The following is an 18026-nucleotide window of genomic DNA, read 5'->3' on the forward strand; positions in this document are numbered from 1 at the left end:
AAACATCGTTTGTTACCAGTATTGTATACATTATCGTTATCGACTTGTGTTCATAATATGCATGTGTCCCCCCGTTAATATACATCGCCATGGACTGTATTATGTGTTACGTGTTTAGTTTGCGTGTGTTTAAACAGATGGGTGCGCACACACGCGCACCAAGCATCACCCGCATTCATTCATTATTTTAAAAACTTGCGGTAAAACTATGTTTTCTCACGATCAAATACTCAATCCTAAAAGTAATGGGCTTGTACACGATGTCTAGAACAAGAACATATGTGTTTGCTGTACGGTGTTTGCAGATGCATTGTTTTAAAAGTACAACTTAACGCTGTATCAGCTGTTCTTTCCCATATCATTTAACCAACCATTTACCCTAAAATTAGATTTTGTTTTGGAAGCCTGGAATATACTTTGCTCGAATGCATTATTGTTATTAGTATTATTTTAACGCATGCCATAGCCTACTATACATCATTCATGTTCATTCATGCAGCCCTATTGAAAAAAATGTTTCCACAATCCACATGCTATTTCTATGCTGTAAGCGTAGGCTATGCTGTAGTTCCCACCTGCCATGGCACATCAAAATAGCAACAACAACTGCTCTATCCGCAATAGACCAGGTATTTTTCGGTCAGTGGCGCAATTGCATTGGCGCATTTTTTAGATCACTAAAATAGCACCAAGTATCATTTGCGCCGGAACACGCCCCTGCTTTTCGTCGACACGCCTCTCCAGGTGCAAGTGTAGTGCCGCCTGGTTGCTGCGGGGGAAAATCAGCTTTGCGCCGGGTGCAAACTAGCAACGACACAAGAAAGAAAGTCAATTGCGCCGGGCGCAAGATAGGCCCCTCTCTGTATAGATCAGGCTGCAGGGCAACAGTCTAACAGCCTGCATGAAAATAAGCATAAATGGTCCACCTGTGAAAGAGTGCAGTGTGCAGTGTGCACCCCTTCCCCCACGTCTGACGGCCCACCCCACCACCTTAACTAACACATTTTCTGCGGGAAACCCTGCATGCGCTGCGCTTTGAGCTCAGATCAGCCAGTCGGCCGGGATCTGGAACGCAGAAGATGGTTGAAAACAATTCCACGCAAGGTGTGCGAGCTTGTGACCTAGTGCCGACTTGTGCCCCAAAAAAAATAGCAAATGCTCTTCATTCATCAAGGCTGCGGTGAGCGCAGCTGCAAATCGGGCTTCGGTCGGGCATGCTTGGCTTGTGCACAGTAAACATGTCGCCGTGCCCTGAGACATACTGCAAGCTGTGCGGTGCCTCAGTCTAATAGCGCTCGCCACCAGCAAATGCTTTGTTATCCATGACTTTGTGCTACGTGGAGCCATCAGCCAACAACTCCTCGCCGAGCTGCAACACAACAGCGTGTACAAATCCCTTTCACTCAGATCAAATGGTGTGCTGACACACCTGCACGGGGCTGTTTTCTCCCCTGACTGACAAGACTTTTGCTGAAAACACCACAAGCCCGCGGCTGGTGTTCAGGTGGCAGCGTAGGCCTCCGTTTCTGCCGCCGTGGAAACAAGTCGAGGCGACAAATAAAGAGGCATAAATGCATTCATCAGGTGCCGGCACAGGAAAGGTTTGAGCAAATCAGCCTGAAAGTGAATCCAATGTCACAGGTTGTCCTTCGATGGCGGTGGATTCTGGAGTGTGATTGTTTACAATCCATTCTCATATAAAAAGACATGAGTGGAACAGAGGGACCGGGGTGGTGGGGCACAACTTGTGCCTCATATGACAGGAGCTGTGTTTAATTCCTTCGGCGACCTGTCACCCTATCAGACAATCTCTTTTTCATTCATATTCTATCACATTTAATTTGGAGAATATTCAAGAATTTAAGAACTGCACAATTGACTGCAAAGGTAACGTCCAGGAGCTGTTTTTTCAGATGGCAAATTTCAGGACATGCATACATGTGTGCTTTCGTGCACATATCGGGCATTCAATCTAGTTCTACAACATAAATCCTTGACTGAATTTTTTCAATTGTAAAAAAATATATAAAACACCACAGTCTCTATTATTAATGTTGCATATCTACACTCTTTAGTTTAATGATCACATTTCAGCGATATTATTCCAGAGTTCATTCCAGTGGAGCATTTGCTGCAGGGATAACCATTTAATATTTTCCACCTTCTCATTTGGATCCATCTCATGTATAAACAGGCCTTCTGGTGTAGTTGGTCACGACTGCAGTGGGCCGGCGTGGTCGTCGTTCAGTCAGCCTAGCCGGGGGTTCTTTGCCTTGTTGCAGATGTGGGCCGGAATTGGGGGAGTAACAATGGGTCTCCAGTGACACACCCGTGTCTTCGGTATGCAATCGCTGCCGACCAACACAAGCCTGTGCTGTGCTCGCTTGGTTCTTCAAAACTCTCCGGCACATCATGATTAAACTAAAAGTTGACTTTGGAGTTTTCAACTACAGAAAAATGTCTGGTGACTCACTGCCCTGTACTGAAATCCAATCCTTCTAGACGGCAACAAGATAAATAATCCACAGAATGTTATTCAATGTTCTCGCAGAGAGGTGTTTGCGCGTTACAGCAAAATAGGAAAAAGGAAAAGACAACACGCATTCTAAACTTGATTTGAAGACTCGGCTCAGCGTATAATCGATCCACCGCTATGACTTGTAAACTGACGAGCGTCACAGCGTTAAACATTTCGGAGGTCTTTTATTTAATATGTGTATAGTGATTGCCCACTAAAGACTTCTCCATCGCTCCGCCGTCCAACGTACACCGAGGAGAAAATCAACGATTCCCATTTCTCTGCAACAAGAACGCCCCCACATCCGTTCCAGCCCTTTCCTTTACCCCTCGCCTCTGGAACTCTCTCCCACCATCCAGCAGTACTACAGTCTCTCCCCACCTTTAAAACCTCCATCAAAACTCGCCTGTTGCCAATGTATTGAATATGTTGCATTGTTTATTTTTTTAATCTGTTTGTTAAAGGTCCCATGGCATAAAAATTTCACGTTATGAGGTTTTCTAACATTAATATGAGTTCCCCTAGCCTGCCTATGGTCCCCTAGTGGCTAGAAATGGTGTTGGGTGTAAAACGAGCACTAGGTATACTGCTCCGCCTTTGAAAAAATGAAAGCTCAAACGCGCCAATTTGGAATTTGGCCTGATATGTCGTCATAAGGGGCCAGGTTACCTTCCCTTTCTCTGCTTGGCCCGCCCAGCTTGGCCCGCCCAGAGAATTTGGTGCGCCAATGAGACAATGAGCTACGACCGTGCGAGTGCCACATGTGTGTGTAAACACACACACTGTAACCCAAGTGTTGTACACTTCTTTGTTATTTGGATAACCGTTCTGCTGGTGTTATTGCGCATTCCACGCAACACAATCCGCAAGCTGCTCAGGGCCACACCCCCACCCTCCACCTTGACCCACCTCTAAAAAACGGCACGTTTGTGGAAAGCTCAATGTGGGACTGGCTCGTAGTGGCTGTAACTCTGCACCAAGGCTGAATTTCTTGAACGTCTTCAAATACTGTATTAGGGGACCACTAACACCTTTATAAAAGGCAAAGGCTTTTTGAAGTAAAAAAAAAAAAAGTATTATTATTTCCAGATAGTACTGAGTGAGTCCAGGCGCTTCATAAAGCAGGGGAGACGTGACGGCCCTGCTGTACTCACATTCCTCCGATGGACACGGTCGCACAGGTACGCTCTGAGAAGGCGGGGGTGGTCTCTCCAGCCCCGGCGGCGGCTCTGATGTAGTCCACCGTCACGTTGACCTAGGGGGGGGGGGAGGGGGGCAAAAACAAACAGGGCAGAGAGAGGGGGGGGGGGGGGGTCAAATACAAACAGGTGCAAGTGAATGCAAAACTAAAGAGGACATCTAGTTGAGTGCGCTCAACGGGGACTGGTTTGTGCTGGCTGGCAGGGCTTGGAGTTGGGTGGCATTAGTGTGTGTGTGTTTATCCTACTTGCCAAGGTCACCCCGAGTCAGAGTGAATCACGTCAGGCGCCACTGTAGATCTCCCTGGGGGAGCACTATGTATGCACTGAGGCTATGTGGAGCAACACACACACACACACACACACACACACACACACACACACACACAGACACACACACACACAGAGAGAGAGAAAAGCATGACCCTGTATTGTGTGCTCCAATACGTCTCCGCCCCTGGAGACGCACCACTCTGGACGGGGGAGTTTAGTCCGCCGTTCTTGAGCCTTAGTTAATGGATCCACGTGCCCGCAGACGCCCCACGAGAACGGGTCATTTGCGGGGCACCCACCAGAACCACGGGGAATGGCGTCTGGCAGAAGAGGACCCAGAGGGAGTCTCCACGGCAACCAGAGGACGACCCCCGCCTCCCCCACCCCCACCCCGCCCCCCCACCCCACCCCGCCAAAGAAAAAACACGCAAAGCCCAAACACAAACAAGCCCTCAGACTATTATAAATAATAAGTTGAATACAATATAAACCTGATGTGAGGTTGGGGGGGGGGGGGGGGGGGGGGGGGGGGGGGAAATCGGCCCCCTGGAGGCGACGGCTCGTCATTAATCTGAGACGGACGGGACAAGGACAGCATGGACTTAGAGGGTAGGATTCCCGCCTCAGGATGGATTTTTGGGCCAGCACGGGACGCTGGATTGACTCCCCAGTGATCCTCACTATTGTGAGGATCACTTAAATAGAATAGGTCTGATTTTCTTTTTAAACAACACCGCATGTTGAAATGGGCGATAAGTGCGTGGGGCCATGTGGCGGTTTCATTGGATTTAGTTTGACTTCAGTCACATTTATTATACAGCGCGAATATTAGTGTCCACTTATGTTACGTTATGTGTTCAGTAGAACCAGAGCCCTATAATGTCACTCCATTTGATTGAACACAGGAAAACAACCCATTCTGATAGCGACTGATTCCTCCATAAAGATCTCTGCTGCGAGCCACCGACAGGCCCCGCTATGAGGCCTTTTCATTAAATAAGATTAAAAAAAACACTGTCACCGCTTTGTAAGAAGAGTCTTTCCTCAGTTAATTATGAACGTGGTTAATAAATATGCTTGGCCACACACGGAAGATGAGGCAGTTCATGGATGAGGAGAAGAGACTTCGGAAGGGATGTTATTAAAAACAACTACAAAGCATTTCCTAGAGATAAGCCATAGAAAGCAAAAGGAAAATATGTGGTTAAAAAAAACAGTAAGTAAAAAAAAACGGGTGGCCTCAAGGAATAAATAAATAAAAAGTACAATGTGTAAGGGTGCATGAGGCGCTGCGCGCCGGGCAGCGCTGGCTCTGCATTAAGGCCAGGCCTGGATAGATTAAAAGCTTTGACAAAGCGGTGCTACACTGGGGGGGGCTGGGGGTCCTCGCTCTCTCTTTCTACTGGCAATCGGCCCGATCTCCCGATAAGGTGGAGCCATCCATAAAGAAGCCGGGCAGAGTGCAGTGATAGATGGAAGGATGGGAGGGCTGGCTCCGGGAGCGTCGGGATGATAATAAGCAGCAGCAGAAGGAGAAGAGCATTGTTGCAAACGGGAGCCGGGAAGTATTTCCAATCATCTGCAATGAGGATGAAGGTCACAGCGAGATTGGGCGAGATCACACAGAGTGGACAGTTTGAAAGCGCCATGATGGCCTTTGTTTATGGAAAAAACAGCTTCATTTCTAAATGGGAAGTTTAAGCGAATTCTGGTAGCATTGGTCGGCTGTTTGTTTGTCTCTTAAACGTCTTAAGCCCGCTTTGCGCTTGGCCTTGGAAGGCCATTCAGGTTCCATCGCCCTAAGGCTGCTTTTGCCGTGAATATTGTGTGCCGGCATTTTATTGCATATTGTGGGGTCGTTCAGCACTCCGAAGCTACATTTCTTTGCAAATATAGGCCTGTAAAGATTGTATCTATAATAAAAAAAAGGCATATCAAGGAATGGTACAAGACAGGGTTCAGCTGCATGTATTTTTTCTAGCTGGCCGTAACAGCAGTAGGCTATCATTTAATGAAATGAGCCCTGCTGGTAGGATGAAGACTGGGAGATACAGACCCAGTGAGGGGAATGAGGCGTGTGGAAAGCAAAAGTTTGCAAGCCGGAGACACCATGTTCTATATGCTTTGGGTTTTCCTGAATGCACACACCTACACATCAAATGTCAGTTATTCTCCACACACACACACACACACACACACACACACACACACACACACACACACACACACACACACACACACACACACACACACACACACACACACACACACACACACACACACAAAACTGTGTGTGTTCTCAAACACAGGGAAACTGCAAAACAGGAGCCACTTTGAGCATGCAGGATTATCCGAATGTGCTCTACTCTGATAAGTGGCTTAATGCAGCGTTTCCATTGGACGCTTTTTTTTTTAAAATTTCCCTGCCGAGGCTGAGACCCAGGCACACAAGAAGCAGTGCTTATGAAGTTAGCCGAAATCAAGCTCTTCTTCGGGATTATGTCAGCGGAGAAGCACTGGCGTCTCAATAGGGGAGGATATGAGAGGTGGATGAGGAGTGTGAGCGGGAGGGCCGAGAGAGAGTCGGAGGAAGTGGAGGAGAGCAAGAGCGGGGACAGATGCTAGGCCAGGTGTGATGAAGGATTGATAGAGGACATGATAATGCAGGTCACCGTCATCTCCTAGGAGGCCATGGGGGAAAAAAAGGGTGGCATTCGACAGTGCAATTTCGTTGAATATTTGCACAATTCAATCTTTTGTGTTTTGCAAATTTGAAGGACCCTGTGCCGCCGAAGCCGAATGTCTGAATTGGAACTTCAGTGGGTCGTGTTTTCCGTCACCGTCACAAGGGCGCACCATAACTTCGGAAATGCTCAAAACCCTTGGCACCTGTTATGATAAACACAGAACGAGACCAAACATCATATCCTCCATCGTGTGTTGTCCTTTCTGCTACGCAACGACCGACTTAGCTCGCCAGTAACCAGTCCGACTCGGTCCGGGAGTTGATCTGAAATCCACTCCACACTCAAGTGAAACTTTGAGGCATCATTTAAATAAACGTTGTTTCAGAAATTAAATGGGTGGAAAATACAGCCGCTGGAAAATGGACTTGTTTCCAAGCATTTAAATGAAAAGATTAAACAAAAAAGGAATTAAAACACAAAATTGCCTTTTAGTTAAAAAAAAAACTAACTGCCTGCCAACTTGCCTTGGCCAGACCCTTAGCTTCACCACCTGCGTTGGGCTCACAGTCCCTCCTGAACTCCTGTGATTAGTTTATTAAGCTCGGGTCAAACCCCTCTTGAGCTGCTTTACACGGCTCCGACGGTGACGCTACAGTCAGACATAATTAAAGATCCATTTTCCATCTCTTCTATCGGGCCTGGGTGCTGGGGCCTGCACGGTAGATCGACGTGGAGGCACCGCAGAACCCTCCGCGGCTCAGGACATCATTACCGCTGTGTCTCCAAAAAACAAACTCATCTCAGCTGGGGTTCAGGAGAAAGAGCCTGAGGAAGCGAGGGGGATAAAATAAAGATAAAAGAGGCTCTCCGGAGCTCAAATTATGCGAAAGCAGCGGTCTCAGACTCTCAAAGCCGGCGGCGCAGAATGTGCTTCTATGGCGCTTAGCACCTTCCAATCGGGCATCAACCCCCCCCGCTCCGTCCCCCCCGTCGCCACAGTAACAGCCCTTTAATAAAAACTAAAAAACATGCGCATGCTTAAAATATTACAGTGTATTTTGCGATCGCGCTGGCGAGTGGAGGAGCAGCGGATTACCGCGATCGCCTTATGGGTTCAGGTAACAGAAACGTTACCTGTGGTGTGGAGTCGTGATCGGTTTTGGCCTTGGGTTACTAGTTTTCCTCATCCCTTGTTGCCAAGGCAGCCGCGGGGTGCAGCCTGTGGCTTCCAACACATAATCATAGTTTTTGAGGCTCTGCAATCATGCCGGAGAAGCAGAGGGAAAGAAAAGTAATTTCTGAAAGGAAGGATGTATTATTAGCTCTGGCCCTGTGTCTTAGCAACAATGAATGCAACTGCTCAAGACTCGATTCTCCTGGACTCTGAGGCCTCAAAGCGGTCCAGACCTCAGCAGAACTACTGCAGCCCCCCCCACCCCCCGCCCAAAACCCGAAAGCATCCACTGGGGGGAAAGACTACTCTTTGTAATTCCGTGTGTGCTTATCCACCCCACATTTATTAGTACGTACCTCTGTAGCTTTAGGAGCGTTTTACTCGTTTGGTAAAACTTTTACACCGTAAAAAAGTTGAAATACAAATTGTCAAGGTTGGTTTTATGTTGTTTCTACATAAATACATATGGTCCTTCATTGCTCCAACGTTTAGTACATTATTTGATTGCGTTACTTTTATTGATTTTCACCTCGTCCTTAATGGCTCTAGTTTACCAGCCCCCTGCGCAACAAAACAAAAAACTGGAAAATCAATAATAATGAGTAGGGCAGAGAAACAACATCACAAAAGCCCTCACTGGGGCAGAGAGAGTGCACGTGCCTGCATGTTCATATGTGTGTGTGTGTGTGTGTGTGTGTGTGTGTGTGTGTGTGTGTGTGTGTGTGTGTGTGTGTGTGTGTGTGTGTGTGTGTGTGTGTGTGTGTGTGTGTGTGTGTGTGCGTGCGTGTCGACCGGGTTGGATGGGAGTGCAGCCACTCCACTTAAACCTAACTCACTTCAAAACGCATACAAGCACACACTTGGGACACCCACATTCAATACTAATCAGCTATGGAGTAGTCTCTAACTCTCTCTCGCCAACTCTCTCTCTCCGGCAAATTAAAAGGTGTTTGGAGAAATGAGACGGGGAAAGGAAACACCGAAAATGCAATGGAAAATCGAAAGCCGTTTTTCTACGTATTTTACTTCCTGACGTTTCTATGATGGGGCGTTTCTCCATTGGACAGGCCTAGGAGGGGGCCTGGGTGTCCTGTGGGGCTAGGCGACGTTTTGTGTAATTGTAAGGAGGCTGACGAGCGCAGTGTCAAATCAAAAAGTTGATTGAATAGATGTAGATTTACGGGGTGTCAAATTACCCTGGACTCCCCGCTCAGGAAGAAAACTATAATAATAATAATAATTATGCATCAGACCTTAAATCCACACCCACCATATCTACAACTAACACCAACCTACGTATATCTTAAAGGTGACATATTATACCACCAGGTGTGGTGTGATTAGCAGTTATGAAAATAACAACAAGCCGTTTTGAAAATCGGACCTGTAAAATCTGTGCCCGTCACAGGTGGGCGTGTCCACCTAGATGTGTGCTGGATAGATGAGCAACATTTGCTAAAATCCACTGAGTAGGCCAGTAGACTGATCTATCCAGCACACATCTAGGTGGACACGCCCACCTGTGATGTCAGAAGAGGCACATTTTCAAAACGGCTTGTAATGGCTAATCACACTCACACCTGGTAGTATAATATGTCACCTATAATATAGCTTGTTTTCCAGCTTGATTTATTTTAATAGAGCTGGAAAAAGAAGTCTTCAAGCCTTTCCTTCTGTCGAACAGAAGGAAAGGCTTGTAATCTACGGAGCTTATCAAACAATATGGATTTTTATCCGAAATAGACTCAATAACTATGTCAAACGATGAAGGGAAAACTGCACAGAAGGCTTTTCTCCGATTAGAATATGTTTTTGCCTGACTTCCAACAGGACTTGGCAAAATCAAAGAGAGCACTCTGATTGGAAGTCGTTTTTTGAACAACAAATACAATTTTAACTATGTTTTTTCTACACTTTATGTGGAAGTCAGCTTCTGCCCAGCCAAGGCCGGACCGATTCATTGAGAAAGGCCAAGGTGAATATCAAGGCTGAGAGAACGGGGGCAAGAAGTGGAACCAGTCACCGGTGCGTCATCAAACGACAGCTGTTACATTCCAGGCCACTGGTTCTGCCGTGACCACGCTCCGGCCGGCGTTCCCGCGCTGCATCCGTAAGCACTGAGGGAAATCCATGTGAGGCCGGCGGCTTCTGCAACCAACACACTGTTCACCGCCACAGCCCCATGCTGCTGAGGCCCCGCATATATTTATAACGTGGTCCCACTCGTGCTAATTGAGGCCAAATTGGTCTGTTCGGTTTTATGGCTCTATAAACCATACAACCACATGTATTGACGTGTATTGAATAAGAATGCAGGACTCTGAAGCTACAGTGGCTTTGTTTGGCATGTACTTGTGTGGTTATGTGTGTGTGTTTGTGTGTTTGTGTGTGTGTGGTTGTTCGTGTTTGTTAAGTGCAAAAACCCATTACTGCGAAGGCAATAATGCTGCTCGTCAACAGAGCTGCGGGATTCGATTCTCATTCAATGTACATTTCTATCCACATGTTCCTTACCTTCTTGCCGATGAGCTTCTTCCTCATGAACTCGCGGGCCTCAAACATGTAGGGGATGTCGTAGAGGGGACGGAAACGCTTGTCTTTGTCTTTGTTCTTCTCCTGCAGGCGTTGGGAGGGTGGAGAGGAGGGTGGAGAAGTGGAGAGGGAGGGTGGAGAGGAGAGAGCGGGGGAGAGGAGCAGAGGGTGGATAGGGGAGGAGAGGTCAGATGGAGAGGAGGGTGGAGAAGTGGAGAGGGAGGGTGGAGAGGAGAGGGAGGGGGAGAGGAGAGGGTGGATAGGGGAGGAGAGGTCAGATGGACAGGAGGGTGGAGAAGTGGAGGAGAGGGAGGAGAGGAGGGAGGAGAGGGAGGGTGGAGGACGAGCAGAGGGGACAACAGGAAGGGGGGTAGAGAGGTTAGAAACCAAACAAGGCGCATTGTTTACCGTTCAAAATCAACAACACATTCATTAAAGGGCCACAAGACTGAATCTAGCAGGCTTCAACATAGACAGTGGAAAGGATCACACACACACACACACACACACACACACACACACACACACACACACACACACACACACACACACACACACACACACACACACACACACACACACACACACACACACACACACACACACCTTAGATAGGTAGTTCCCTTAGTTTCCTTGGACGCAAAACGCAGATTAACACAACAAAGAGGGCAGGTACACACTGTCAAGACAGGCGCACACGTTCCTGCCTCGCAAACATGAAACAGAGCGAGCGCGAACACCATGTGCACACGTATGCATATAGCGTAACACGGTAGAGGAACAACAGATACACAAACACGCACACAAACGCACACGTTGCTCCTCAATACACAGTCTGGTCCCGGACTACAAGCTGAAGGAACACAAATAGAAGTAATTTACATTTTCAAAGGAGGCTTTGAGTTCTTATGGTATTTTTATCACTCCCCGTTGCTCACACACACACACTTTGAGGGGGGAAGAAGAACAAGGAAAGACGAGGATGTGGGAGGAGGATAATTGACAGGTGTTAACGGGCAGAACGAAGCGACGAATGACAATACTTGGGAGTTCACGTCCCGGGCGCCTCCCACCTACTCCTCCATTATTGTCTGTCACACTCGCATGCAAATAAAGAATAAATGATAAAAACACCCACTGCCTCCTCCACCTCCCTCTCCTCCAGGAACCAGCCCACCCACCCACACACACAGCAGATGGATCGAAGCAGAGTAGGGAGACGCAGAGGACGTGTGTGTGTGTGTGAGATCCATTTGTGCCGTTGCATTAGTGTGAGCGCATACGACCGCTTCCTCCCATTGAGCCAGGAGGGTCAGTAGTGCGGTACGGTACCACACACACACACACACACACACCCCAAAGCCCTCGGCCTCCATTTTGTGTCCAATGAGGCTTACTGTCCAGGTCTTGCATTACTACCACTGAGTGGGAGGATGGGAGGGGAGGGGGCTGGGCGGGATCCCTCCATTTTGTGCCTTAATGCACTACTACGGATGAGGATGACTTTTGGCGCCGTGTGTGCACACCCACCCACTAAATCCCACCATTTTGGACCGGATATAGCTTAACTTCAGGGCCCCCATTAGAACGGAAAACTAATAAAACACACACACACACACACACACACACACACACACACACACACACACACACACACACACACACACACACACACACACACACACACACACACACACACACACACACACACACACACACACACACTTTGCTAATACCATGGCGTTATTCCTCAATCTTGACTACTGCTGTTAGTTCACAGATGCACAAGGGGTCAAGTAAGTGCTGTCTCCATAGCAGGATGAGGTGAGGAATTTGAAAGGAGAGGAAACAGAAAAGGACTAAAAATACACAAGTAGAAATCATTTGGAGCTAATGAGGCGTTTCATGGTGGATGTGGACAGCGTGTCTGGGAGGGCAGAGAGTTAAATGTCAGCTCTGCGTGCCAATTAGAGCCAGGAAGAGTGGAGACACAGAGAGGGAGAGAGAGAGAGAGGAGGAAGAGAGAGACACATACAGAGAGACCGAGAGGGAAAGAGAGAGAGCATAGACAGGCACACAGAGATAGAAATAGAGACAGACTTACAGACCCATAAGAGACAGACCCATAGCGAGAGAGAATCCTAGACAGCGAGAGAGAAACCTGTAGAGAGTTCCTGCAACTTCTCCCGAGTCTCCATATCTACAAAGCAAAGAAGCCCAGAGAAAGGCCCAGGGGAGAGCACTAAGATATTTACAGTGGATGGGGCACACGACGGAAGTGCAGGATTTGGAAGTTTGGCGAAGCGGAAAAAATGTCAGAATACATCGGAAAAAACTGGAAGAAAAAAAAGATGGTGAATGTGCAGAGTCGGGGCGAGAAGCATGTGTTGTAGTCGACCGTGCCCTGGACAACTTAAGCGTTGCCCTTTTTTTTTTTTTTACCACCAAAATAGTGAGGAAGAGGCAGCCATGTTAAAAGAAAAGAAAAGGAATGGAAGTGCAGTGTTTTTATTTTAAAGGGCAGCCGTCGAGAGCTTGAGCGTGGCCAAGAATCAATAACGAGTATCGACCGGCTCCGACTGCCAGATATTTCACAGCGGGGCTAACACACTTTGTGTTCCAAACACACCAGGGACACGGGTGGCTTTCATAAGCACCGCTACAAACTAATGGACATTACACGTAACCTGATGGCAAAGTGCCCCGAAGGTACGTCCAAATGAGTGGATTACCCCAAGTCTTCCACTAGTCCCGCAGAGCATCCAGGGGCCACTTCAAGCCTTGAAGCCTCTGTCCCCGAAAAGAGGAGTCCAAGGAGAGGGCACGGTGGTTCTGTTTGGAGCGGATTGGCTAGCTCTATACCGAGGCTAGCTCTACACCAAGGCTAGTACCATTAGATATGCTAGCTTTACACTGAGGCTAGAACCATGAGATATGCTAGCTCTACACCGAGGCTAGCTCTACAACAAGGCTAGAGCCATTAGATATGCTAGCTCTACACCGAGGCTAGCTCTACACTGAGGCTAGCTCTACAACGAGGCTAGCACTAGAGACAGCTAGAACCAGCGGATTGGCTAGCTCTACACCGAGGCTAGCACTAGTGGATTAGCTAGCTCCAAATAGAGACTAGTGCGATGGGCTTTGGCTAGCTTTAAACAAAGCCTCGGTCGCAGCCGGACTGAACTGGTGCAGTCACCACTGGAGGCTTTGCAGCGATGTGTCACGCCTCAAATAGCGGGGGAGGCGAGGGCGAGTGACACCGCGGGTCGGAAACATGCAATCTCCGGGTTACAGGAACGTCAGGCTATGGCAGCGCAGCAGCAATGAACCCAGCGTGAGCATCCATCCGTCAGCGCACCAAAAAAATAAATAAAGAATCGGAATACGGATGAGGTTTGATTTTTTTTTTTTACCCGGGACCAAAAAAGGTGCCCATTAGTTTAAGGTTAAACTGCACACTGGGAGCGTTCAGACACTTCATGCAGAATGACCCCGGCTGGCTAATGTTTGAAAGAACCAACCAAACGGCATCAGGAAGCTCTGGAGAGAAGAGGGGCAGGGAGACAGAGTGCACACGTAGCCTGAGGGAAGAGCAAAGAGGATATGGTTGTCTGTAAAAAATAAATAGAAGGGGTTGGTTATTAGTCAGCTGGCAGTGCATTGATCGTGCACGTGGCCCAGCGCGAGAGGAATAGGCTGCTGTTATTCATAGAGTCATGGTTAAGGCCCATCCACTTCAACCACCTCCTCTAATGGCTTCTTCACTCCATCCTGAGACACCAGAAGAGCCCTTGTTGCTCAATGATATAAGCCTTGTAATAATAGATGGTACTTCCCATGGAGTGGGCTCTTGTCAGCTCTTGATGAGCCGCGTTCACTGCGAGAAACGTTTGAAAACGCTCCAGGTACCCACAACAGGTAGCCGCTGCATAATGCAAACGAGGCATTTCACGCTCGTCTAGAGCCGTACTGCGTCTGTAAATTGCGAAATGTCGAGTGGGACGCGGAAGAACAGCAAATTACAACGTTGATGTTTACCGCAGTGCATTGTTTCCACCTGGAACCCAATAGCTCAATTGTGATCAGTGTCAAAACAAACGCTAGCATCGAGTGCTTTCACCGGGTCTGCGATCAGAACAATAGAACTCACGGGCAAAATAATCAGCAGAGCTATCTGTTAATTTGGTGCATATTCTCCCAAGCAACGTGGAGAATCTATTTTGAGTCATCACAAAAAAATAGAACATACAATTTGTCTCCAATTAAAATAAGCAATTGCACATCCTGCTCCATGAATTACTTTGTTGATTGACTCTGAATATTTCTATGTCTTTATTTGGGCTCGACATGAAATCCGAATCAAAGCGGAGGCAAAAACTTCCATCCAATCAAAAGGTGAGAAGCGGAAGCGATCCCCTGGTGATTGGTCAGACCACAGAGTGTTGGAATCATGTGGTGTGTGCAAACCGATCACTGCCCTGATCAATACAGCAAGGCTTGTTGGACCATGCATGAGCCAAGAGCATAGGTAAAAGCATAGGTATCGTCACACGGCAGAGATGGAAGGATCCAGAGTGTTGAGATTGAAGCAGACGAATTGAAGCAGAAGGGAAACAATACGCGTTGCATCGAGCCATTGAATATGCTTTGAGGTTGGATGAGGGTTCCACCAGTAGATCTCTGTTGCCATCTGTGTAGAGTGCACTCGCCATCTTCAGAGGCCCCCTGCAGTGCCCCACAGCCAGGTTCAAATTAAATAAAGTTTGTGCGTGTGAGGCCGGCACCGGGCGGCCGGTGTGTTTCCCGGTTAAAATAGAGTTTGTTGATGTTTTTAGCGATACTTCTATGAAAGTTTAGGCAAAAAAAAACAACTTGAAAACTACTTAAGCTGTACTTTTTTTTTTCTTTGTTTCCAACTCTCTGCACCTGCGTAAGAGACCCTGCTATGACTGGCGTGTTCAGAGCATCGCTTAATCACGCGGCGCAGTGTGGTGGAGAACAAGAAATCTACTGGAAGGCAGAGTAAGAAAAAATATCTGCTGCAGACGGAAAAAGAGTCGGGGAAAGAAAATAAACGGGGGGGGGGGGGGGGGGAGGGTGAGCGAGAGAGATGCAGTGTACGTCTAAATATAACAAACAGCGACAGAAGACAGCAGAGGCATGTGGGCAGATGAGTCCGTCTGCACGTCCGTTCACCACACGCAAGGACAGCCCGCTGCTTATACCACACACCACCACCACCTCCCCCCCCCCACCTCCTCCTCCTCCCGCCCCCCCCATGCCTTCGTCAGCGCTGTTCTTAGCCCTACTTTACAACCCCCAGAGAACACGCATGACATAACGAACACAGCTATGGCACACACAGACACACACTGGCTACTGACCTCTGTGTGCACTGTGAGAGGCCACGGCGCTGTGTACACACACAACAAACATAAAACAGAAATCTGTACACACACAAAAAATGGAGGGGGTGGGAGAAAGTGAGTCACCGAGTAGCAGCGACATCGTTACCTACTTGTGAGCACCGGGCTCGTCCTACTCGGGTAAAGGGGCGAGAGACACAGAGATATGCACTCGTAGCTTCCTATTGAAGTTCTCCCGATCGGCACGACTGTGATCGGTGGTCGATATCAAAGAGGCCTGCGACGCCACGTCACTGCTTAGGCAATACATACACAAGCCTCTGAGAGAAGCTCCTGCTCACAATGCAATGGAGAGCAAGGGGGGGGGGGGGGTACAGGGAGATGAGAGCGAAAGAAAGGAGCACATAAGAAAAAAGCTGACTCCAACTACCATGCCAAAAATAACTCGCACCTGAAAATACACCGCAGCCCCCGTGGAGAGAGGGAGAGAGAAGAGACAGAGACAGAGAGAGAGACAGAGAGAGAAGAGACAGAGAGAGAGAGGATGAGACAGAGGGAGAGAGATGGAGAGAGAAGAGAGGGAGACCGAGAGAGAGAGGATGAGACAGAGGGAGACAGAAGAAAGAGACAGAGAGGATGAGACAGGAGATATAGAGACAGAGAGAGGATGATACAGGAGATATAGAGACAGAGAGAGAGGATTAGACAGAAGAGATATAGAAAAAGAGAGAGCAAGAGATACAGAGACAAAGGAGAGATACAGAGATGTAGCTGGGGACAGACAAAGAAACCCAGAGGAAGAGACACAGACCAAGACAGAAGTATGCAGGAAAAGACAAACATAGGATGTCCCGCTTGAGTGAAGGCCAAAACCAGTGGTTTCGATCTCCTGTCAATCTTCATTTTCAACCAATCGCTGGTGACAGAACGGGCTGGGGGAGGGCTGTTGCAGAGAACAAAGCGGGTACTAGGACAGAGTGTTTAGTGTGTCCCACCTGGCCTCACACAAACACATCCAACGCACCACGTGCACACACCATACACACAAAACAGACATCTGGTGGGCACCGTCGAGGGGTTGTTCAGAGTCCTCCCACACAGACTGCTGAATGTTGGATTCACCTGCTATTGACTTTATTACCTACGCAGAATGAAAACAAAGCACAAAACCCCCGTCTGCCGTGGCAACACGTGTGCATCCCCAGCCTCGCCTCTGTCCAGAGGCGATGCTGCACTTGCAACCTCATCCCTCTTTGGGTGCAAATGACACACACACACACACACACACACACACACACACACACACACAACACACACACACACACACACACACACACACACACACACACACACACACACACACACACACACACACACACACACACACACACATGACTACACATGGTTACACATGACTGTTGCCTTCTAAAAGCAACAGCATGACACGCCCAAGCACGTCATAAGCGCGTTCACTGTGCATCCGCGACCTTGCTTTGACCTACGGTATCGCCTCGTCACGGACTACATAGACTTCACGGTCAGGATAGTAACGCATGTTGAAATCGGCGAAAGCACCATTTCGTTTTAGACTTGGCCGGCGTTGCTGTTTACAAAAAAAACGAATCTCTCCAAACAACCATGAGCTCCTCCACACCGCCAACAACAGCGTATGCTGGTGGGAGAGGTTAGGATACCACCGCGTGGATCCAGACTGGACGCTCACAGCCTCTATTACAGCAAAAGCTCACGCTGAACACAAAGAACACGCAAACCAAGAGCATCGGTGTTGATGATTAACTGTCTGCTGAGAAGGTGAGAGACAGTGTGGGGTGGGGGCGGGACATGTCTTTGCTTAGGTAAGCAAAGACGTCCAGCAAAACAAATAAGGACACGGGCAGGAGGAAAGGACGAGACGAGAGACGCAGACAGGGAGCTGGGGAGAGAGGGGGACCTAAAGTCAGAGCCGGTGAGCGAGAGACTAAGAGCTGGATAGAGATAGCCTGAACCAGAGAAAAGCGAAAGAGAGACCCAAAGTGAGTGAGTGAGAGAGAGAAAGAGCCGGAGATCCAGAGAGAAAGAGAGAGGGAGAAAGACGGAGCCAGTAGATGCAAGTAGGACAGCCTGAAGAGGATTTGCAGGAGAGCAAAAAAAGGCAAAAAGGGAAAGAAAAAGTAACCGGCAATTTGAGAGATGTGCCCACAAGCTTGCTAACACACACACACACACACACACACACACACACACACACACACACACACACACACACACACACACACA

The 18026-nt window shown here is 48.3% G+C and overlaps 1 protein-coding gene across 1 annotated transcript in view; it reads right to left on the minus strand.

The window, feature by feature from the left end:
- snd1 (staphylococcal nuclease and tudor domain containing 1) overlaps positions 1-18026 on the minus strand; it is a 149050-nt gene that overhangs the window by 113519 nt on the left and 17505 nt on the right. Inside the window, exons 10-11 of the mRNA XM_084483174.1 lie at positions 10366-10569; positions 3673-3773 (exon numbers count right to left, since the gene is read on the minus strand). Of these exons, the coding sequence (XP_084339300.1) occupies positions 3673-3773; positions 10366-10569 (305 nt within the window). The remainder of the gene's footprint in view (positions 1-3672; positions 3774-10365; positions 10570-18026) is intronic.

Source organism: Micromesistius poutassou, assembly GCF_964030765.1.
Source record: "Micromesistius poutassou genome assembly, chromosome: 18".
Taxonomy (NCBI): Eukaryota; Metazoa; Chordata; class Actinopteri; order Gadiformes; family Gadidae; genus Micromesistius; species Micromesistius poutassou.